Source organism: Strigops habroptila, chromosome 1 (assembly GCF_004027225.2).
Source record: "Strigops habroptila isolate Jane chromosome 1, bStrHab1.2.pri, whole genome shotgun sequence".
NCBI classification, from domain to species: Eukaryota; Metazoa; Chordata; class Aves; order Psittaciformes; family Psittacidae; genus Strigops; species Strigops habroptila.
In genome coordinates, this window is record NC_044277.2 from 133,236,852 (window position 1) to 133,261,385 (window position 24,534).

The window sequence follows — 24,534 nt, forward strand, 5'->3', positions numbered from 1 at the left end:
AGAGGATTCTAAAATGCTATGAGAAAATCCATCACTGAGATATTTCTAAACCAGTCAGCTGTTTAAAGTACCACTCCCCCCCCCCTTTTTTTTTTCTTTTTTTTTTACAAAAATTAAACCATAATAATCAAAACTTCTGGGCCTTTGTGGTAATTTTCAGCATGCTTTGCAAAACTAGGAGATAATCTTTGTCCATCACCATGTGAGGGATCCATTTGCTAACATCCCTGTAAGCTCAAAGGTATGTTTTACAGGAACTTAGCTAGCAAAAGCTGTTCCCACTATAAAAGTAATGGCACATTAATGCGTTTTTGCAATGAACTCCCTGTATACCTTACCCTGTGCTCGTATTTGTCCATTAACTAATGACTATCCAATATGCTGTCACTAGTATCATGTGTAAAATCATGCTTTGCCCTTCTGCATGCTCAGTTATTTTATTATTGCAAAATTAATAATTTGTTATGGAATATAACGTAAAGACTGAGAAACAGTCACTGGACATCAGTTTTCACTGACAAAAGCCTGTGTGGTGACGCTGACTCAATATTATATTCATCTTAAGCTAAAAGGCTAAGAGAAGGATATTGTTCATATTTATGACGTTTCCAAAAGTGCAGTCCTAGAACGTACAGCCTGGCTCTCACTACTCCACTGGCATGTTCTTTACTGTCATGCATTCACCTTATTTGCATCCTCTTCTCTTGTAATCAAGACAAGCTTTGTCCTTTTAAAATGCTGTTCCTGACTCTTTGGTAAATGTCAAAGATGATTTTGCAGTACTATCAGACAGACAGTAAATCACTGAATTGGAACATGTGGTAAAAACTTCCTGGCTGGAAGAGCTAATCCCCTTGGAAAACAAAACAAAAAGTCCCATACTTTCCTGTAGAGTGTACTGTTTTCTCTTTGCCTCGAAAACAGCATTCCTACCTGGTTAATTTATTAATGAACCTCATCAGTCTTTAAGTAAGATAGATAGTTTTGAAAGGACCAGTGTTAGTTCTGTTTTTCATTGATACATCGATATTGATGTTCAGGTTTCTAACTAGCTGTTAAAATCAGTTAGGAAAAATCTAAGAGAGAAGACATAAAAGAGAGGAATGAGTTGGAATACGAGGTTGTTTTTAATAGAACAGGAAATTAAGAAAAACTGACAGAATTAAGGTTTCTTTTGTGTCATTGGTGTGCTTGTGGCAGGTGAGCTGTAACAGTAACTAGTTCTATGTGAATAACAAACTTGTTGACTTAGTGATTGATATTAAAAATAGCAATTTAGGTTTACTTGATATGACAAAATTCTGAATTATTCTGTGCAAATAAAAAAAAGCAGACATTTTCAGGTTTATAAGAAAATTAACTCTTTAAAATGAGCTGGGTAAAGTTCCAAATTAACATGGCATTTCAAACTGGAACATTTAGACATGTTAAAATCCTCTGCTTTTCCAAATATATATTCTTTTCCACTTATAAGACTTATTAAATATTATTTATTAGTGAATTTAATAATTTTGCTCAACCTGAAAGTGCTGCTTTTGGTAAATATTCTGTTTGACGGGGGGAAAAAAATGTTCAGCTCTAGCTTTTGAGTTTGGCTGCAATTTTCTGCATAAATCACATCAGTTACAATGCAGGTGAATTCACTGTGATAGAGTATATTTAATTTGCACATACTTTATAGATAATTGAAGTCTCTAACCTCATATAACTTCAGAGTTTGAGTTGATATCAGGACACTCTAGAAAAAGCTTTTGGTCATTTCTAACATGAGGTCAGCACCATTCATGCTATGAAAACTAAGGGGCTTGGTGCAGACAAGGCTTTTGCAACTTAATTTTTTCCAACGTGTCTTTGTCCTCACCCAGTGTGGGTTGCAGGGCCAGCAGTGCACTGTGCTATAGTTTCGTCATCCTTGCCATTGGTAGTACTAGCTATGAGTTACAGTGGCTGAAGAAATCTTGCAAGCTTTGTAAAACTCGAGTATATTAAAGGAGGGCATGTAAATTCATGCAGCTAGATGCTTGCAGGATTGGAGACTAGATGTCCATAGAAGATGATTGAAAAAACTTGTTTTCTAGCCAGTGACAAGTTAAAAATAACTCTCCACTTCTAAGCTGCCTGTAACACCATTTCGAGTCTTGCAAGATCTCTGGGAAAGAGCTTCTTTTTGCTTTGGCAGGAAGTGACCTAGAGAGTTAAATCTTCTGTTTCGTGCCTGTATTCCTTGGAGTTTCAGTGACTTATCATTCTGCCTGTCTGGGGTTTTGACGATTTGAAATATTAAAGGGAGCTGGAAGCATTTTTGTTGTCACATAGTCCTGAGGACTGATGGTCAGTAGCGCAGGTGTGACTGAATGCCCGAAATGATCACTGTGTTTGAAAATCCTGTTTCTGTTGTGATGAGAAATTCCTCAATTATTTTTTTCTTCTATTTTGTTCAGGGAAGAGTCAGAAATTAATGAGGAAGCTGATAAAACTCCATTTTAAGGTTGCATTCTTTAAGTCATAAAATGAAGGTACTTTGAATGAGGCAAAATTTATTAAATATTAAACACAGCTTTCAGGATGGCTTTTTTTAAATAGACATTTTCCTCAAAAAAGAACACATGAAAAATATGTATTCCTAAATCTGAAAGTAAGTCTGTCAAAACCTGCCAGCTTTGCACGGGTTTTTGTCTTTGGTGAGTAGCAAGGTTCTGGCTGCGATACCCTTTCAGTTGGTATCATTTTTATTCAGTAATGTGGATTTCTCATTTGGTTATTTCTCTTTGCGCTGGTCCTTGATGTGTTGCTTAAAAAAAAGAGAAGTCAGAGCAGTTGAACCATATGTTTATATCATAGCTCCTAATGTCAAAATTTTAATTGATTTTCCCATATTCGGGGTTAGGAGGGGGCTGTATCATGTTCCATGACATCATAAAAACAAAAATATTTAAAATATGTTTCAAATAAAATGAGGGAGGAGAAGAAAAAATGCTTAACTTAAAAAAGATGTGGGATTCATTAACAAAGGAAAATACTGGCCACGGACCAATGGCAAGCCAAATGTTTTGCCAGCAGTTTGCAGTTCACAGTCATCATTGCATGTCACTCTGCCTCCTGCACCAGCCCCTCCAACCATATATGCCTTCCTTTAAAAGAGAAACCTGTCTGGTTTGAGTTGAATAAATTAATTTGGGTTTACTTAGTTTAAAAACAAAAATATAGAAGGCCCAATTTTCTTTCATTATGCCCGTGGGTAAAGCAGTCCAAGGTAATTACAACCGCAGTGCTGGTTGTTCTATCTTAATTAAAGAGGGTTTTTTTGCACATAGGTTTTTGCACAACATAATAAAATAGTTTGTGGTCTGGCTAACCTCAGTGTCACAAGAGTGTACTCACTTGAGAAATTGTCCAGCTTTTCCAAAAGCTGAGGCCCTTCCATGCGAAGAGGAAGCGTGTTGCTGCTCAGCAGAACACAGGTAGTTTACAGTCCTTCCTATTTAGTGTAAGGGCACCGCTGTAAATCACGCAGCAAACAACCTTTCATACAATCTCATGCACTAAGTGGCACACTTGTCAGCAGCAATGAATGTGGGCTTCAGTAAGTCTTTAAGCAATAATGTGCTCTAGAAATGTGCAACACTGGTTACATACCTGTGACCAAACCTCTTATTTTTTCAAACTTTCCTAATAAAGTTTTGGGTTGTTTGATATCTTATTTTTTTTTTTTTTTTTTTTTTTTGTCTCCTTTGCAAATAAATATGATTTATTGCTTAGCAAATCCTTTTAAAGAAAAAGCATCAAAGACATTTAAATAATGTACTTGAGATGCTGATTGAAAAAAACCCCAAACTCAAATCCCAACAAGCATGGCTAAGATGGCCTGTTATTAGAAAAGTCGAAGGAGGCATATTTGCTAGCTGAATAAATCAAGAAATGTTGTAAAAACACTGTCTCAGGGATGATTAAGGGTAAGTGATTTTCATTACTACATTAAGTTCTCCTTTCTGTTGTGGTGCTTTTTATATCACATCAAGCTTAGCTATTTACTTAAGCTGCTTTAAAAAGCCCCAGCACCTCAATTACTTAAATCATGACCCTGTGCATTGATTCAGAAAGACAGCAACACAAGCTAGCTTTTACTTAATGCTCAGGAACCTGACACAACTCCTTTCTTTGGGTGCTCTGTCTCATGCAGGTGGTAAAACTGATTGAACTCAGATTTGCAGGTACCGGTGGACTAGATCCCTGGGTGACTCAAGTCTGTAAAATTTCACTGCCTCCAAGTTCCCCTCCCCACCTGGTGCTAGTGTTTTCCTTCAAGTTGCACAATTTTTCCTTTTCAAGGATTCGGATTCTTAGGTATTTAGGGCCACCACCTGTCCTCGAGCCAGATCATGGTTGTGCTACGTTGCTCATTTGCAGTTCTAAACCTTTCAAGAAGGGTCTCAAGGAGCATCCGAAGGGGGCTAGATGCTTTGCTCAGTGACCAGCAGTGGATTTTGTTTCTCTCTGTTGGGGACATGGATTCTTCTGTGGAGCGGCAAACAAGTTCAGCTTCACCTGCTTGAACTGACACAGTTTCACCTGAGCTTGCATTTACAGAGGAGAAAGTGCCAACGGGCTGTGCGTTGTACCCCAAGCCAGGACTTCAGCCAAGGGGAGGGCAGCCCTCAGCTGCACTGCTAGCAGTGGCTGCCTGCAGGATGAGGGTAGTTGGAACGTGTGGTGCTTGACAAAGCTGAAGTCTCTTCCAGCTTCTCCAGGCATGGCCCAAGTCCTTGGCAGTGCTGGCTACATAGGGCTGGGAGTGTGATTATAGACATCTGGGCTTTCTACAGGTCTTCATGCCTAGAATTAGGCCTGTGTAAATGGGGAGAATTAGCCTTGAGGTGTACCACCCCCACCACGTGAGCTCAGAGCATGAAAATACTGATTTACTTCTCAGTCTGTGTGGCGATACTGAAGCAACATCTAAATATGCTTCTAGGATGCAGCTGCCAAAGTAACATTTCACAATGAACACAGAGGGGCATCCCTGTGGCAGCCTCAGCTGAGGTGCTAATGATTTCATAACCTGTTCTTCTCTTATGCAAGGTATAAAACCTGCTGAGACTGTTTGGCATGGGGGTGCCTGCTGCCAGGGCAGGAGCCGGGGTGCAATGGTGGGTTGATAATGGGTTTGCCTGTGGAACAGATCTGTACTGTGTGTTTTACATACATGGCTTTGAAGCTACAAGAAAACAGCCACTTTCTATTTCCATTTGCATTAGGGATTTCTCATGAATATCTGAAATAGACATTTATTGTGACCATAACCCTACCACAAATTAAAATCAGATCCCAAGTCCCCTGTGAAGAAAAGTCTCATTATAATGTATGGAGATGTCAGAAATGATACTAAATGACACTTAACTTTAAACCCCAAACACTACGCTTATCCATGGCTTTAGAGATAAATCTGCAGTGGAAATAAGACCAGGAGCTAAGCGAGGTTTACAGGGGAGGGGGTGTCCCAGTAGGTGTATAGCCCACAAGCTAAAGAACAAACAGCTGGTTGTATGTGTCTGCCAAATACAAAGTGTCTTGCATATATACTGCTAGATCTTCTCCTCTTAAGCCAGATATTACCTTTGTTACATATCCTACATAGGCTGGGCCAGATTTATATGAGGTGTGATGCTGTTGATTCAGATGGTTTGTTGCTATAGAGAAAGAGATGAAGGCAGATTTCCATATTGGTCTAAAAGGTACACATCTGAATCATTATTCCTAAACACTCGGTTTCTCATCAAATTTTATGTATGAGCCATTTTAAGAACTTGTTATCTGGTAGGCTAATACCAGGGCTAAATCTATGCTTCACGAAATAGAGAGACGGGGGGGGGGGGGGGGGGGGGCGGAATAAGAAACATGCTGACCTGCAATCTGATTTTGCCACTATTCTTAATGTTCATCGCATTTGCCTTTCCTATTAAAAAAAATGAAACAGAACAACAACAGAAAACATGGAGCGGAGTGAGTAAGCCATGGCTTCCGACCCCTGGAAATCGGCCATACTCACTGCTGTGCAAATTCCTGCTGCTCTCTGAGCTGAGATCATACTGTTGGAGATGGCAAGTGTATAGAGCACAGATCTGTATCTTTCTTCCATTGCTAAATATTAACAGTAAAAAATAAATGCAGGTGATGCACATAAATAGGCTTTGACCAGGCCTATTTATGTGACTATTGAGATATTTTAACCAGATGAGTCTGGTTCCCTGTGGGCCAAATCAAACAGATCTGATGTTATTGTAAACCGAATGGAGCTGCCACTTTATTGTTTAGGTAAAGTTAACATTTTTTTTCACATGTTCACCTGCACTGTATCGGTGTGTCTCAGTAAAGTGTGTGACAAACACTTTACCTTATAGGAGACATCAAGAAAAGGGCATGTCTTCATTCTCCCCCTTCAGCCTCTTCCCCTTTCTAAGCTGACAATCCTTTCCTCTGCCCTCCCAACAGCTCCAAGAAAACAGTTAAAAAAAAGAAAAAAAGAAAGAAAAACAAAACAAAACCAACTAATGTTTCTTGAATGTCAGCATGCTCTGGCTTTGTCAGGCCAGCAGGAGAAACAAATTACACTGTCAGAGGCCTTCCACTGACAACTCCAGGGTACCCGTTCCCACAGTTTAAATCTGGAAACTCTTAATACAAATGCTGCAGTTGATTCCAATGGCTATAGTGGCACATCACTGAAAAGCGGTACTTTGCAGTTTGGTTTTGCATCATCAGGCAGCCAATGCATGTTGAAATGATGTTTGTGTTCTTGAAAGGGCTGTTTTCAGACCTGTATCTCTACAGGAGACTTGGGCCATCTCTAGATCAGTGGCATTACTTTAACAGTGCAAATGCAGCTAGAAAGATCCTTCTAGCCTGGTCAGCCCGAGTTTTTTAAACTATTCTATGCAAAGATGATTCCTTCTTGCTGAATTCTAATGCTGAAAACTGCGAGGTGCAAAATCTTAAAGCTATCCAGTACTCTCAGAGCTTCAAAATTCACCTAATTCAGTTTTTGACTCCATTGATCAAAATGCTGCTATATTTCTTCCCCTGGCATGACAGCTTTCTTGGTAAACTGCTGTTTCAGCGGTGGTTCTCAAGGGGAAAGTGGAGGAAAAAAGAAACAATGCAAACCAAAACTATTCATGGAGTATGCATGAACACTTACAGTTCATGCTAAAGACATGAAATACATAATTAAAAAGAAACAAATTGACAGTGTGTTAGTTCATACTGCAGACTCTTGGAAGTTGACAGGGTGACCTGAGTTTTTGCATGAATGCCCACTGACTAATAAGCCCTTTACTTTAAATTGGTGAAGTGGATGTTTTAATCTTCAACACAAAGTTCTGGTTTGGGAGAATGTTTCTTCTTCAAGACAACATGTCTCTCAAGACAAAAAAAAAAAAAACCAACCCAAAACAAAAACACAACAAAAAACCAAGACAAAACCAAAAAACCCCAAACAGCTGTGAGACACTAAACTAGAAACATCAGTACACATTGGAAGGTAAAGATATAGAATAACCTTTTTTTCTTAGTGCAATGTAGTGTATCATTAACATGCATCAGTCAGCATTTCGGGATATAAGTTAGGAAAAGATCTTCATAGGTGTCACACATTTTTATGGGTCTGATTCTGTTCTAAATGACTGTATTAGCAGCTCTCATGTGAACTTCAATGGCAAGGGCATCATGACCAAAATAACATCTGCCACAGTAGGATCAGCCTCTCCTTGTCTTTCTCAACTGTACTGTACGTGCTGCACAAGGCAAATACGATGAACGCAAGGAATAGTGGAATGCTGGGTTGCAGATCAGCATATGGGCTTCAGTGACAGTGTCAAGAGCAATAAGGGTGGAATTTGGCCAGTGCTTTCAGAAGAAATACTGTAATATTCTGCTTCACTTTATAAGCTAATCACCAGCCGGGGTCAGGAGAAAATCCTCAGTAGTAGTCCACAGATGTCAATGTGTAAGGTGGGGATTTTTCTTTTCTTTTGAAGTGTAAGACATAGATCACTGTCAAAGCTTGGTTTACAGCTAGATGTAATGCGTGTTATATACTGTGTGTTTATGGAGTGTGCGTGCATGTGTGCGTATGAGTGAGATTCCCAGTTGGTTTAAATCCATTGTCTTTGGCAAAGCTGTGTGCTGTATACCATTGAGAATTGGCTCTATTGCTGTTGATATGTTCATGCTTTTCTTATTGTTTTCTCAAATTATTGTGTTAACTGGGTTACAGCTCGTGAGCTCTCTTGATTTTTCAGTTTTATATTTCCTCAGTGATATTTTGCTCATAAACAAGCACATTTTGAAGGTCACCAGGTAGCCTAATGTGCAAAGCTCTCTAGGAGAAAAGTTCTGAATATGCTTCTGATCTTCTCATTCCAAAGAATGATTCAAAAGAAAACAGCAAGTTCCCAGTAAAATCCCATTTCTACTTGTTTCTATTTAAAACATTTCATAATAGTAAGTATCCTTTCTGCTTTAAGCTGGAGACTCTAAAAACGTGTGCTTGATATCTGACGTTACAGACCACATAGGCTTACTGCTTTTTTTTGTTAGTATTGGCTGGTTTGTGTGCATATTTTTAAAACTAAGATTTAAGATTTACATGTTATCTGGGAATTTGATCTGTAACTTGAAAGGCTACTGTAGCCACAATAAGAATTAAAATAACCCTGCACTGTTGAAAATTCAACTTGGAGCACCAAAGTGGTAATGACTGCAATAGTCGTTTTCTTGATATTTATAAATCAATGCAAACCAGAAACTGGATGTTTTAATTTACTACAGTTTCAATGTAACTGATACCCTCAAGTTTGGAGCTTTAAGCTTTGTGAAGTGCAATGTTATTCCAGGGCATGCATCCAATTTTTAAAACATTATATAGATTGGAGACAGATGAGCTTTTCAGAATTATTTTAGGCCTATTTTGATTGAATGCCTGAGATGCATTTTCCAGTGGAAATTAATTGCATTGATGTGAAAACAAATGAAGTCCAACCTCAAAATTAGCTGCAGGTTCATGCTCAAACCAGTACTTAAAAGGGAAGGAGTGGGCACAGATAGTGGCTGGAAATTACGATGACAATATACACTCTGTTGGAAGAATAAAATAACCTTTTTTCAATGCCTGCTCTTTTTGGCTGTCTCTCTTAGTGGGCATGCCTGCATAGGGAGAGAAATTTTCCCATCTATCTGTGGTTGCACATGAGTGGACAATGGCTTTTACTAGCTATCACTTTTTCCCTTTGCACACTGCTGGAAACCTTTGGTGGCCTGTGTTGGCATCTAAGTGTCACTGAAATCTCCAGCAGCCGCTACGTGTAGTACTTCTGTCATTGTTGTGGGGCACTTCTGGTGCACACTGTTCAGGGGGACTCTTCTGGGGACTTTATTAGCAAATAGCAGCTAACATGATTTCTGTGCGTCAGTGAAATTTGCCCTAGCTATGTAAAAAATGCTGTAGATGAGTTTGGGATTACCATTTGCTCGACTGATGCTCTCAATCAGTGGTAACTCCCATTGAGATGTAGGCAGAGAAGGCAACATGATCTCTTTAAATAACGAGAGCAGACAACGTTGGCTTGGAGTTAATATCTGTTGAAGTACAGCTGCAGCAGTTCTCCATGACTTTGTTCTTTCTGCTTTGAGATTCACCCCTTCCTTGTGCTTCCCATCATTTGTACTAATGCAGCTGTCAGTTGGGATTTTTAGCATATTTAAGAGATGAAGCATGTGCAAAGGTTCCTTCCAGGAAATGGCATATATTCATTTTCATCTTTATGAAAGTTTGAAAGGCATCAGTGCAGTGGGTTGGGGGTGGGAAGAGGTCACTGAAGATATATAGCTATTTGGCAGCTCTAAGATATTTTTACACCTGGAGGTGACTTGCTAAACAGATAATTGAGAGTGCACCCTCATGTATGTACTCTTTTCCCTCCTTCCCACTGCCAGCCACTGAAAAAAACATAAGCTTTGAGACACTGAGCACATTTGGGGCTTTAACCGTGGTGGGCCATGCACAAGTGCTAACTTTTCTCTGGGCTGTAGAAAGAGCTTAGCACCGCAGAACCATGTGCTGATGGCACAAGTGCTAGGGGAGCAATGAGCGTTAAGAAGTACAGAGTATCTCTGTGGTAGTCTTGTTAAACAATGGGATTTTGGTCTGCCACTGATGTCATCTGATACTTTTCCAAGCTTCCAATTTTCTATTTTGCTCATTTGCTATTTTGTTTAAGAAATCATGTTTGTATTTTCTTATAATAATTAATTTCTTAAAAGTTTCTACATTACGTGTTACTTTTGTAGTATTTTTGGTGTTGAGGGTAGAATTGAAATCTCAGTAACTAAGTCATGTCACGTATATGTACCTACTAGTTTTCCTTTCTAGTGACTGTGGGAGAACTCTGCTTTCCATAGTGTATACAGCACAGTTGTGTTGTCAGCATTAGAGAGACTGAATCTGCCAGTGGCAGATGCTGGAGTGTTTTTGTCTCACTGAGACTGTTTTCACTGGTCAGTCTTTTTGTAGTAAAATTGTGACCAAATTGATGCTCCAGGTCCAACCATAGTGTCATGGCCACGTGTGCTATGAGTTGTATTGACACATGGTCTTGAGAGCCACCAACTTTTGAAGCCACTGTGTTTGGCTTTGTACAAGCTGTAGACTGATGAAAATTAATGACAAGCTTATTCATTTTGACATATATAGAGCTGAAGAAATATAACGATTCAGATTAATCCCCTAAAAAAAAAAATCAAAATGCTGGAAGCACCTTTTGGGGTGCACTGTGTCTTTCTGTTGCAGCTGTGTTTCTGTGGGGACACAAGTTAGGTGTCTGAAGTGAATTGGCCATGATCAGAAACCAGACTGAGATTTAAGGCCTGTCACTTAAGCAGTAAGCCAATGTTTTAATTCAGGACCCTTTTCCCAAACCCTTTGGGCACAACAACTTTCCCACTTTAACTTTTCCAGCATTGGATGTGGGGGCACATGGGGGACGTTGAGGAAGAAGAAGTCAAGAGCTGTTAAGATATCGAAAGCATAAAGTCTCCATAGCTGTCCTGTCCACCTGCAGGCATAGGAGAAGATCAGCAAGTACGTCTTTCTTAGACACCCGGGCAGGCAAACATCCCTGAAACACAGGGGCATGAAACTGCTGCTGCGGCATCCATCATCCTGTGGAGGACAGTGAAAACATGTGCTGTCATCTTTGACATTTTAATTGAAAAGAAAGCTTACACAGATTTCAACCTTAAGCAGTGTGTTTATACAAGTGTATACAGAGAAATAATCTGTCAGTTCAGAGCAGGCTCATTGCTATAGGAGTTGGTTTAGTAACTGAACAATCCAACATTAGCTCACACACCTTGTCTTGTTCCATGCCTCAATAATTTTTAGTAGAAATACTTTGCCTAGAGGCATGCAGTTATTAAAAAAGAGGCTCAGCTTGCTAAAAGTCTGGAATTATTAGCTCATGGTAACAAGCCTGCACTGGAGAAACTGTTGGTTCTTTGTTTTCATGACTTTGCTGTAATTCACCATCTTCTTTTCAGAGACAAACTTCTGCTTTGTTTGGGAAGTTTAAAAAAAAAAAAAGAACAAAAAAAAAAAAGGAAAATAAATCACTTCAAAAAGATTCTTTTTTTAATTTTATTTTTATTATAAAGCTGGGTTTATAAAGCTCTTTTATCTTAGTATTTCTATTAAATTGCACTGGCACAAATAATAAAGGTACATAGAAAGAGAATTTTGAGAAATTTGCTTTACCACATTTCCAGTACAGGGATCTGTTGGTAATGAGTACTCACAGAGAGCTCTCCAAATATCTTCTCAGCCCTTTAAGAGTAAAAGGTGCTTTTTCTCCATCCTTTTTGCAACCTCCTGTTCTCTTCAGATGGAAAGTTATGAAGGTCAAATAAAAGCCACTTGCAGTGCAGTAGTGTTTGCTTGTGAATGGAGTCACTTGAGCAAATGAGCTCCTTTAGATAGCACAAACCTGGCAGAAGAAGTTATTTGGTGTTCAGTTGTCACTTTTGTCTGAATGCTGGGGTTAGGATTCTTTCCAGCTGTTTAACCTGTTGGCATTTTTCCTCAAAGAGCCTTAAATTTTCACGTTTTTTTTAATTTGCTTGCCAGGCTGGAGTCCTAAGCCTGACCCTTAAGAAGAATGGACATGTTAGAAAGCATTTGTGTAAGCTTTATTGCTGTTATTATTCCTGGTTTTAAGTCAGCTGCCATTGGTATGTTTGTGTATTATCGGTAGCTTTTTTCTTCAATGAAAACTAATACACCTTCATTTGCAGTGATGAAAAATCATTTGTTTTCCTGAAGAATTAAGCTTGGTCCTGTCTGAGCTGAGAGACAGTGCCGACAGTGGAATCAGTTTGACATTGTTTCTTGCTTTTATGGTCAAATCATGTTTATGCTGCAGGTTTTTTTGTTTTATACCACTTTTTAAATTTTATTACAAGAATGTGTTTTTACATGAGCTAGTTCTTTATATTCCCTTGAACCTGCCTTTCGCAGTGTTTCCTTGTTTTGCTTTAACTATGCCATTATCCTCCACGTATCATTTGTGAGTTCCAGCTGTGTGCATAACACTGTGCTGAACATAAACTTCTCCGAGGAGGTTATAGTCTAAGAAACCATTCTAGCTTTTCTTATTTTTCTAGTAATGGGTCATGCAATAAGACCCAGTGAAATATTTAGAGGGAGGGGAAGATTGAAACCAGCAGTTTCTAAGACCTGTAAGAGCCAAAAGGCAAATGTTAATGGGTTCTGTGAGGCTTCCAAGGACCTGCTGGTCCCTGTACTTATGCTGAATTTGCAGAGGTTCCTTAAACATGTGTTCAGGAAATATAGGTGGCATTAGCACAATTGGAGTTTCTAAAGGCAAGATTTGTCATTGACTAAATCTTTAAATAGAGTTTGTTCCACTAAATACATTACTGCACTGGGACTGCTGATTTGCAGGGCTTGTCTCCTAAAAGCTCAGGTGAAAAGTACAAAATTCTTAACAAACTTTGGAGCTATTTTTCCACAGGTTTTTAGTATTTTACTGTATATATACCAATTCCCTGCCCTTTTTTTTTTTTTCTTTTTTCCTTATTCTTTCCCTTCAGTTATATCTTCTGTCCCTGTGACTTAAAGCAAGTGAGCAAGAATGCATCTCTGTGGAGTTGCTTTTTTCCCAGTGAACAGCTTCTTACTTAACATCAAGGGATATGTGAATTGAGAAGTAACGTCTCTTTGCTTGCTTTTGACTTTGTCCGTATCATTTCATATCTCTATGCTGCATCTTGCTCCTTTTGTGCTGCTTGTTGCTGAATTCTTTCTACCTCTGTGCCAATGAATAGCTTGTTATCTTAATTATGCCAGCTCTCCGCAAACACTTACATGAGCTTTCCCTTCACTTCTGAATCAAGCTTCTTGTCCTTAAGACTTTTCGCAGCTTAGCCTTATCTTATCTCACTTAGTCCTTCAGTTTCTCATTACAGCGTCAAGCATCACTTTCACTTTGCCAGTGTCTTTACGATCAGCTAATTTCTCTTTCCCAGGCTGAAATCTCTTGTCCAATACTGGGAAAATACCTTAAGGAAACACATACATGAAAATACATGCACACTCTGTTTAGAAACCTCTACAGAAACCATAGCTTTGCCTGGATGCTCCCTAAATCCTCTAAGTTATGAGCCACAATTTTTCCTCTCTAGAGTATTGCCCTTCCTGTGTCTCAATCTTAGTTACTCCCTTCCTCTTTCAAACTTCCTTGCTCCTGTCATTCTGAGCATATGAGTTAAAGAAAAAACATACAAAGAAACAAAAAAGCAACCAGAGGAGTGCCACTAAATTGTCTCAAATTCTTTAGCATATTTATTTGCTTGTATGTTCTGTCTCTGTCTTCTACTTTTCATCTGTTTTGTGTCTTTAGATTGTAAACACACTGTGTAAGAATTGTCTCTTATCTGTGTTTGTACAGTGCCAGGCTCAATGGGGTCCCGGTCCCGACTGGGACCTTTGGGCACCGCCACAGTATAAATGTCTGCTACTGATAATAATAATCTACCCACATCATGCAGATGTCTGAATTGTCTGAGAAATACAAACAAGGATCTTTACTAGGTTGGCAGGGAGCCATTAATTTTAGGTGCCAGTTTTCTTTTCCCCTCAATATAGTTTGGCTCTCTGAAAAACCTGGTGACACAAACTTCCCACTTCTTGGAAAGCTTGGCTCTTTGGTGATGCTCTGATTAAAACAGCGTTAAACGTGGGATACGCAGGTCAGGTGAGGTCCCTGCAACTATGTGAGGTATTCCAAGTACTTGCCTGGTGCTTTGTTGTTGCTTTCCTTTGTGTTTGTTTTTTTCTTTCCTCCTCTGAATGACAAATGAGTAAATTGAAACTAGACAGAACTGCCCTACTTTTGTGGGGGGAGGGAACACCTCAAATAATGGGCCACAAATGAGGAAAGCTATAGTTGGATTGATAGGCTTAAATAATGGCACTGCGGATTAAACAACAGCAGGCCAGCAGTAAGTGAGGCAACCCCTGCAGTCAGTACACTTTTCTCAGGTTAAAACATCCCCTCCATGTCTTTGCCCTCTGAATTTTTCAAATATTGAAGGCCAAGGACAGCACTTGAGTCAGGTACTCTGGCCTCAGTAGCTGCTATGGAAGTGGTTTGCAGCTGGTCTATAGCACCATGTGCTCCAGTGAGCTTACTTTTTAGCAATGAAAAGTTTAATTGCAAAAATATCTGGTTGTCCATGGGACATTCAGAGGGTAGACTGTAGCTGGCTGTGCTCATTCTCAGCAGAGTAGACTCCTTGTGTGCTTCAGCCTGAAAGCCACCCAAACCACATGCACATGCTGACATACCTTGAAAAGATCCAGGCTGCTGGTACACAGTGGTTGCTCCTCACTACATTGATCATAATGGTATCATTGCTGCCTTATTCACCTGTGCCTCCTTATTGCTTCCACTCGTCTTCCTCATTTTATCCTTGATCTATAAGTTTTTTGGGGCAGGACCTCACCCACTTTTTAAACCAAGGCTTCTGGGCACTGTTATAATAAATACATATATATGTATGTATGTATATATACATACATACATATAAAAATGATGAAAGTCTGGGCAAGTCTGCATTGCGTAACTGGAGCGTGGTGCAGAAATCCCTGAGCCAGTGCTGACCCAACATGGCGAATTGCCATAGCACAACCAGCCACCTGTGAGCTGCTCCAGTGTGAGCTGTCTGGGTCTGGAGGCCATAGAAAGTCGAGATGAGTCCCTTTGCTCCAGTGCAGCTCCGTATACTTACGGATTTACTTTTTCCACACCAGAGCTAATTGAAGTAGAATGAAGTGGGTTGTGATGTAAATATTCCTGCTGACCTTGCATGAATGCTACATGCAGGAGAGGAAGGAGCAGGAGAGAGGTCATGGTAAGACCCACTGACCCGGAGTGCTTTACCATAATAGAAAACATACTGCAGTGATACTTTAAATAGCTTCAGTCCTTCTTGCACATAGCCCTGGATGGTCTAGGGCAATATGATCCTAATCTCATGAGACGTCAGCAGCAAATTCTCATGTGCAGAAACTGTCCTTGAATACTACAACTTAAGTGAAGGCTGGTCTTTTAATAGACAAATGCAGTGTTTAGTCATCAGACAATCTAGAAAACTAGGTCAGATAGGTGTTGTGTCATAGCAGACAGAATGTTTGGTATTAATCAAGAAGGCACATAGCGAAGTATGTATCGTAGATATTTGATTACGTTAGTGGAGTTATCTTTAATCGTTGAGTAGAGTCATAGGATGGAACATGATCGAGTCACCATGGCTTAGTGGGGTACCGCCCATCTGTTTAAATGTTAGTAAGGATGAGTCACGGTGTTAGCACGATCGTGCAGAGGGAGGGGAGCCAACGTGGTCAGTTACAGCAGCTTGTCTAACACGTGGTATTTTACTAAGCCACCATAACGCTATTCATCCAGGCCACATAGGCCGCAAGAGATAGTGTACAAATGCTGACTGAGACCCCATCATGTGCAACAGCAGAATCCTGCTGGAACACAATGAAAATTCTAATATTTGGGAAAAAAAACATGGATGGTCAGATTTTCAGTGAGGTTGAGCACTTGCCAGTTCTCTATCTTATCTGTCCTTTATTTGTGGGCTGTTTGCCCAACAACCCTATTTATTTAGCAACACAGGTGCCAAGAAATTAAAATCCCTCAGTCAGCAACATTGACGGACAGGCTGCAGGCAGCACCTCCTCAGCAGTTACAAAGAGAGGAGCAGAGTCAACGTGTCCAACATTAAAAATAACAATTACAAGCTCTCAGTGACTTTCTTTGCTGCAGGATAGAAAGCAACAACAAAAGAGATTGTGTTGTCCTTGGAAGAAGAAGAAATGTCTTAGACAAATTGAGTATCTCAGCCTGTATGGTTCTGTGCTATACACATTCCCTGAACTCTGTGCAAGTGAGTGTGCATGAGCACATACTAATGGGCGACCTATAGTCAATGTGGAAGCAATAGAAGTATCCATGAGTACTGGCCAATATCAGCTTCCCCATGGGGAGTGGAATCTGGTGTGCATTATGCAGCACTTTTATTGGTGGCAGGAGAGGTGCAGACTTTTCAACAGAGGGTCAACCTTGAAGCACAAGGTTTCTCTGACTGCTCTGCATCTCCCTGCAAAAAACACTTGGGAACAGACTAGCAGGAGTGTAGTAAGAAAAAATACCTGGAGTACTGAGGATCTTTTTCCTCTAGCTAAGTGTAAAGCACATGCAGACCCCCAAAGCGAAGCACAATGTTAAAGGTGAAACTGGGGACAGCAAAGAAGCTTCTTTACCATTTTAATAAATACCAATAATTCCTTTTTGCCCAAGTCCCATATTCCCAAACTCATTAAAGCAATTTTGGAAATTTTTTTGGCTCTGGAACATATAAGCAAAACTCAAACCATGCAGTCCCTTGAGAGTCACTTGCACAAATTGCATAGGTCAGGCCAAAATAAGTTTCTGTCAAACAGCCTAACACCTAAGCTTATTATGAAACTGGTGACTTGTACAAAGGATCTGTACGTGGGACAGTCTCAGAATGAATTAAGGGGGTGGGGATGTGTCACGGCACTTGTTTTACTTTGGTCCCACTGAAAACTCAAGTGATATTTTTACTGAATGCATTGCCTCTGTTAGCCAGCACAGTTCCTGTAGGCTGCGGCTAAGCTGGTGTACCCAGAGGGCTCCAGAGCTCCACCGTGCGGGTAGGTGCACACCTCACTCTTGTCCCAGGGCATGCAGGAGAGTGTACCAGCACTTTCTCCATTCCCATCCACTCCTCACTGCCTGCTCTCCTGGGAGGAAAACCAGGGTGCATCCCTGGCAGCAGGTACAGCACACTCTGTTCTGCTCCGCAGCCACCCCAGTGTGCGGGTCTTAATCGTTCATTTGGCAGCTGTCGTGTGGACTTTAAAGTGTAAGATAGGGAAGACCTGTTTGAGCTTCTTGTCTGCTGCTCTGCCAGGCTGTAGTTTTGGTGAGGATGGGCTGGTGGGAAGCAAACTCTGCTGTGGCAGTCACCACAGCCTCTGAAAACCAAACTGAGATCATTCTCCACACATTCAGCCGGGTATCTTCTCACTTTTTTCTTTTCAAAGGATCACTGAATTGGCTTTTTGTGCTGTTTTGACCCTGTCCTAATGATTCATCAGTTGTCTTGTGTGGATGAGTGCTGGTACATGGAGCAATTGTGTTTTATGTGGAGAGTGGGATGGGTCAGGGGCTCTGTACTTTAAGTATGTTTTCTGAGCTCATTTTTCCTGCACTGCATCTATTCCACAGTTCCCCAGGCTTAGCCTTGTGCTGAGCTGACTGTAGGGTCCCCTTTCCCAGAAGCTGATTCATGCTCCCTCACAGTGCTTCTTGCACCCTCTCACAGGATTACACCCTGTATTTGGGAGTCATTGTCTTGAGTTTCTTTGGGGAGGTATGAAAATGTAAAGCACATCATATTCCTCCATCAGCAGTTAACCAGGGAGGCATAGGAAGAGCTTTTTGTCTGTATCTGAGATACATTTGTTGTTGAGTTGGTTTTTTTCCCCTCTTCTGAATAAGTACTGTATGTGTCTGGGAGGATTTTTTAAAGCATCCTTCAAGACACAGGCTGCATCTCTCCATGCAGAACCAAGACAAAAGGGTGGGTTCAGTAATGCGCAGCTGCTAAAGAGAGGGCAGCTGAGGGCAGATGGGTGGGAGGAGCAGAGGTGTCTGGGCACAAGGGAGTAGGCAGAGCAAGGGCTTCAAGGTGGCATTTGTTGGGACAGAAATGTTTTTCGGGGGAGAACGGGCTTGAAGAGAGGAGGGTTGGAAAACTGAAAGTTCAAGGATGGAAAATACTGGGAATTAGATGGTTTGAGCCCTGGGGCACAAGAGGATGAGACTTGTCGGTCAGAAGAAGCTGGTGCTGCCATAAGACAGGCACCTCAGCTTTGGGAGCCTGGATGTGATGTTCTCCATAGGGGATGTCTGTGAATTCCATTGTTCACGGCCTTTGGCTTTTTTGCTTGTTGTTAGATAAATGAAAGTGACAGCTAAAGTTAGAGGAGGGGTGTATGTACTCGCGATTGCCAGAATCACTTAAAATTCGAGGGGCAAGAAATAAAGCCCTATGATTGGATGTGATACGGTTCAGACCAAGTCGGAGAAGTGTCTGTCTTTCCCCTCACAGCTCTGAGATTATGACTCTGCTTCCCCGGCCAGCCCAGCCTGATTTTGAGGCTTTCTGGCTAGCTATGGATTCGTCACTGAAGCAAAGGATGCTTCTGCCAAGGCTGATAATCAGCCCTGATGTTTAGAGACTCCAAACATCTTGAGACTCTTTCCATGCTCCCTGCTGCAGAGGCTCTTCAAGCTCCTGGACTGTACCTCCTTCTCTCCCATCCTTCTCATTCCTCTCCTGCCTAATAAATAGTGTAACCACATGCTATACTGCAGAGCAACCTGCTGTGTAAGAATTTAATGTACTAACTAGCAATGTTTGTTGAGGTACTGTATGTGAAAGATGTCTTATTTTCATGCCATTTGAAAAGGTAGAAAGTTACATTTATCACAAATTTCAAGCAATTCATACCTTCTTCAGAACTGATTAACTAACTCCCAAGACCACATTCTTAAAGGCTATTTTCAAAAAGCAGTTGCAGCTTTGTTTAATCCATTAATTTTATGATGATTCTTCTTTGTGAGTGGGCCTGCTTTCTCACATGTACCGTTTTCCCTGTGCTGTGCTTAGAAAAATCCTTCTAAATCTTTTGAACTCCTTTTGCCAAAATAATTCACTCTGCCTTTTTATAGTCTGTACTTTTTGCCTTTGCAAGCTACTTAATCTGAATGTAATTTTGCTAATTTTCTTTTTTTTTTTTTTGTCCATTTTCTCTGCCCTGGTAACTGGTAACTCACTTTGGAACAAAAGCTTGGTAGAGTTGCACCGGAGAAAATATGAAGAGCAAGATGAAATACTAATTTTAGAGTAGTTTATTTACAGGTGATAAAACTTCAAAATTAGTTTAAGAGTGTTTACTTTTCTGTCATAGTTGTATCATCCAGATACTTTTGTTCGTGAGGGCTGAATTTACAGCAATGCACTGATGTGGCATGCCAGGAAATTTTTCTGCTTTGTCTGTAGAAATCTGCTGCTGGGCACTGTAAGATGCAGAGATGTGTAGACTGAGACTAGCTGTTACCTTTACATTCATGTTCTGTTGGATGAACTAGACTGGTGCTTTAACCGATAAATAGTAGAGGGAAGGTGATTCATCTGCTTCTTGAAAACTTTCTGTTCTACTAATTTATGCAGGAGAGGACAAATGCTGGATTGGATTATCTGTGCCTGCTTGTCTAGAGTTGCCTGTGCCTAGCAATGGCTGGCATGGCAGGGCTTGTTTTGGTCTCTGTAGCCCATGACAGCTTTCTCACCTTTTCTTCTAGGCCTGTCCCAGGTTCTCTGTCTTCACTACTGCACCTACACAACCGACAAAGACAGCCTATGCCTGCCTCTATGCCTGGCACCCTGCCCAACCCTACCATGCCTGGATCTTCTGCTGTACTCATGCCTGTAAGTATTTTGGTTTGAGTTTTTTTGGAGGAAGCAGGGGGAGTTGGTTTTTTTGCACAATTCAACCTATGCAGAGGTGAAAGTCTGCAGAATTCTCTAAAGAAATCAAAGTGTGATGAGTTAAGGAAGCTGGACCTATTTCACTGCTTCATCTTACACAAGAGTATTATTTCTGCAGTTAATGGCATGTTAATTAGTGTAAGAGTGACTAGAAGCAGTTTACACGAGACTACAATTTCTGATTCTCACACTTGGTCATGTAGGTGAGATCAGTATGTCTGTGCTGGAACAAAAAGATTTTTCTCAAGTCAGACAAAACTGGAAAAGCCATGTACATGAGTTATGCCAGTGAACTCTAAGTAATCCTCTTGTTTGTGAAGATAACCAGCTATCAAGAAAGAAATGTGACTTACTTTTCTGGCCTGGTAATTGCACTTAATTAGAATTGGGTCATGATCACTGCTCATCTTCCACTCATTTCTACAGAGATGGGAATATTTCCCATCTGCTGGGAGACAAAGGCTTGCTTTGCGATTGTAGCTTCAGATTCTTAAATGAGTTTAACAACCCTTTCAGTATAATACATTTGGGCAGGTTGGGGGTGGAGAGAGTAAGGATGGCATAGGGAAGAGGAGACTGGGACAGGAGAAGTTTCTGTTTCATTACATGATTTTCAGCCTGGAAGACAATCTGAGTGTGATTGACCACGGGAGGGAGGAAAGCACTGCTTGTTCTGGCTTTGCTGGAGCAAAGGAGACACTCCAGAGGGCTGCATAGATTCAGGTTTGGCTGCTATTTGAGCAGTCATTAATAAGCCAAGTAATTAGTAACTTGTCAATAAGGCTTTCCTGGAATATCGACCAGGAAGTTCTACAGAAAAAATACATGACATGTCACTGTGGGAGTTTTTTTCTGGCATGATTCCTAAGGAACCTGAAATGGAGCAAACATCCTGCTTCAGTGTAAGCCTGGGGGCTTCAGGTTGCCGCTGGGGAACCCTTTGGGCAGCTCTGCATGCAGACAAGCAGGTGTGCTCCAGCTGAGAGCCCCTGAGACATGAACACAGAAGCAAGACAGACGCTATCACCGCTGGTTGCCTTGGCTGCAGCTTCTGCGCCATAGTCCTCTGGGAAGGGCTGCAAAGATGGCAGCGGGAGCTGCTCCTGCTCCATGGAAAGGATGAGGGGCGCTGAAGCAAGAATCCCATGATTCTTGCTGGGATCATGGAGGGTGGAAGTCAAGACCTCACAAAAATAGCTCCCCTGCTTGGAAGGGCTCAGGAAGATTCAAAAGCTTCTTTCTTTTATGAGCCAAAGATGCAGGGGACTGGCCCAAAGCAAGGCAGGATGTTCAGCTCTGGTTGAAAGCAGCACCATAACCCTACTTATCACCCTTAGCAATAACTAGCAGTGGAACAGGGCTTGCCTCTTTTCGGGGGAGATGCACCAGGAAATTATTTTATCCAGGCCTTACTGCCATTAGGTTTTGTTTGAAAATTGCATCCCTCCCTCCCAGCCTAGTGAAATTGCAGAAAGGGCTTGCAGAAAGGGCTCTGAAGAGCCAAGAGGAGCTCTGCTTTGGTTTTTGCTATCTCAGCAATACATGAAAGCTTCCCTTACAAGACATGCGGAAAACTCTTCTCAGCTGAGCAGTCCGAGTGAAGGGAAGAAAAAAGCCAACTCGTTTTTCATATATTCGAGATTGTAGATTTTTATTTATGTTTTTAACAAGCTAAGTTGGGCTGCACTGACAGGGGAAGCTACAACTTTATACAGTGATGCTTTTAAAACCACTTAACTCTGACTGTTGTTATACTGAAAGGGAGAAAATCATTACAAAAAAGCACAAACCTGGGTGGCTGCTACATTTGTTTAGTAAAGAGCCTTTTTCTTTATAATTGGCTGTGAGTTTTCAGGGTCGATTCTGATGAAACACACTCCTGTGTGCATACACACATGCAATTCATGACACAGATTGTTATTTTTCCAGTCATGACTTGAAGAAATAAAGCTGAGTCCATTTAAATAGAAACTGAGCATAAATTCTTGCAAATGTCTCCAGATGTTTTGAAACCTTTTTTTTTTTTGTCTTTTAAAAGATGGAGCGACAAATGTCAATGAACTCCAACATCATGGGGATGCAGGGGCCGAACCTCAATAATCCGTGTGCTGCACCTCAAGTCCCCCCGATGCATTCAGAAGCCAAAATGGTAAAAAGAGAAAATAATAATACTAATAAAATGCTTTTCTTGTATTGCTCTTGCATACTGGTTACCCAGACAGTGGGGGATGTAGCCAGACACTGCTTACTTCATTCTTAGTCATATGTTATACTCTTTTTTTAATATGCTGCAGTAAATTGAACTATGTCTATGAACTTTCAAGATGTTCCTAGTCCTTGCTGAACTCTCAGTGAGAGGGAACTGAAGTGCAGGTTGGGCTGTCTGATCTGTATTGTGTTAAATAGGATTTTGGTGCAGATTAGTGGAATTTAAGAAAATGGTCTGGCTGGTTCTCTGATGGTGTCTGTGCTCCACAACTTTGCTTAAAAAGTTAATAAAGAGTGAAGTAAAAAGCGTCTGATGTGGAGAGTGTATATGCAGTATTTGTTTTTTCCAGATGGGTGCATGGTGTGTCAGGGTAATGGCCATGTTAGAAAAGCAGACCAAACAATGTATATAAAACTGGGATATTTTCTTTTGCTTGAGTGCAACAAAGGTGTCACCATCAGAAAGAAGAGTCAGAATTTCAACAAAAGTAATTTATTTATATGAGTCAAATGTCATAGTGTTTTTTAAAGTTGTATGTCTTACTAGGTCAAGGCTTCTCAAGCATATGTACTGGTATAGTATTAATGTAGGTAAACGAAGCTACAAGTGGGCATTTGTAAATTTTCCTCAGCTTTAGGTGCACTCTGATGGAGGTATTCGGCACTAATATCCCTGGAACCGAGTTCATCAATGTCGAAATACTTAGGCTTTTTCATTTTCAGAACTGCCATTTCCTGGCTAGTGGAAACACAAGGACAGAAGTTTGCAGTTTAACTCTGTAGGCTTTTTATCCTCTCAAGATATCTCATCATAGTGGAAAACAGGAGTAACTTCACTGAACTTCTTTCAGTGGCATTTTGCCAAGGTAAAATTGTCATGAGTGAGAAAATGAAATCAAGCCTACAAAGATTAAGCAACCACATGTTTTTATATATTTCTACTTTGCATGACTGGTACAGCTTTTAAAGTTGTTGTCATCTACCCTGCGGCAAAGAAAAACATCTTGTTGTATATAGGTATGGTGCATGCAGGAGAGTCTAGGTTAAGAGCAACAACATATACAAGCTTATTCTATCTCTGTTTTCTTATACTGGATAGGTCATGCCTTTGCCTCACTGTTGGTCTGGGTTAGGTTGTTAACCCAACCTCTGTTAACACCCCGTCTAAAACCACGCTCTGTAAACATGCAGCCAGTTGGCCAAAAGAAGAGCAATAGCCAAAAACACTCTCTCCCCCTGCCAAGGAAAACCTGTGGTCAAGAGTTCTCTCTCTGCTGTACCACACAGTGATGGTGACATGCCAAATGGCAACAGCATCTGCAGCAGAGCTTGTTAAAAACTTTTTGGAATAGGCAAGTGTTTTTTCAACGTAAGCATAGCTGAGCCAAGCTAAATATTCCTTGGCTGAATAAATCTAAAATTGGCATCTCTTTTGGGGACTAAAGGTTCTGTAGTTTACTCTCCCCCTGCACTCCCTGCCTTTTTTTTTACTGGAAGTGTGAGGCTACTTAAGAACAAGATTAAATTATTGGTGCATATGGTGAGAATTCTGTGCTTTAATAGCTGAAACTGTACATTAATACAAATTACTTTTTAATCTGGATAAGCAGGTTTTGTCCCTAAACCTACGTATGAAGGGACGGTCCTTTCAAACAGAAATTGCTATCAGTTCCAGAACACAGTATAGTGAACAAGTAGCGCCTTTGCTTCTCAGGGGCTTTCTGCTACTCTTTCAGAGGTGGAAAAAATCTACATATGTTAACTCTTAAGAGTAAGAGACATTATTCACAGCTCCAGGACCTTTTCTCCTTTTCAAATGCAGAGGGTTTTTTAGCATTCTATATTCTAGTTTTATACTTTGGTTTCATTTGAGCATGCCTGTAATGTAAAAAGCATCTTTGTTTAGCTACTGCTTTGAGGAATACAAATGTTATTAACAATACTCATTATGAACACAAAGTGGAAAAAATGTAGGAAATATTCAGAGCAAAATTATTTCTTACACATACATTAATGAATTTTAAATCTGAATCATCTCTATTACAGGCATGTTTGTTCTAATTATTAACTATTTCACTTTGCTTCATGCATACTCTGGTGATT

General features: G+C 40.6%; 1 protein-coding gene across 2 annotated transcripts in view; it reads left to right on the forward strand.

Annotated features, from left to right (window-relative positions):
* CREB5 (cAMP responsive element binding protein 5) overlaps positions 1 to 24,534 on the forward strand; it is a 214,908-nt gene that overhangs the window by 122,675 nt on the left and 67,699 nt on the right. For both annotated transcript variants that reach the window (XM_030505067.1, XM_030505076.1), the window contains 2 exons: positions 20,037 to 20,163; positions 22,262 to 22,372. In XM_030505067.1, coding sequence (XP_030360927.1) covers positions 20,037 to 20,163; positions 22,262 to 22,372 — 238 coding nt within the window. The remainder of the gene's footprint in view (positions 1 to 20,036; positions 20,164 to 22,261; positions 22,373 to 24,534) is intronic.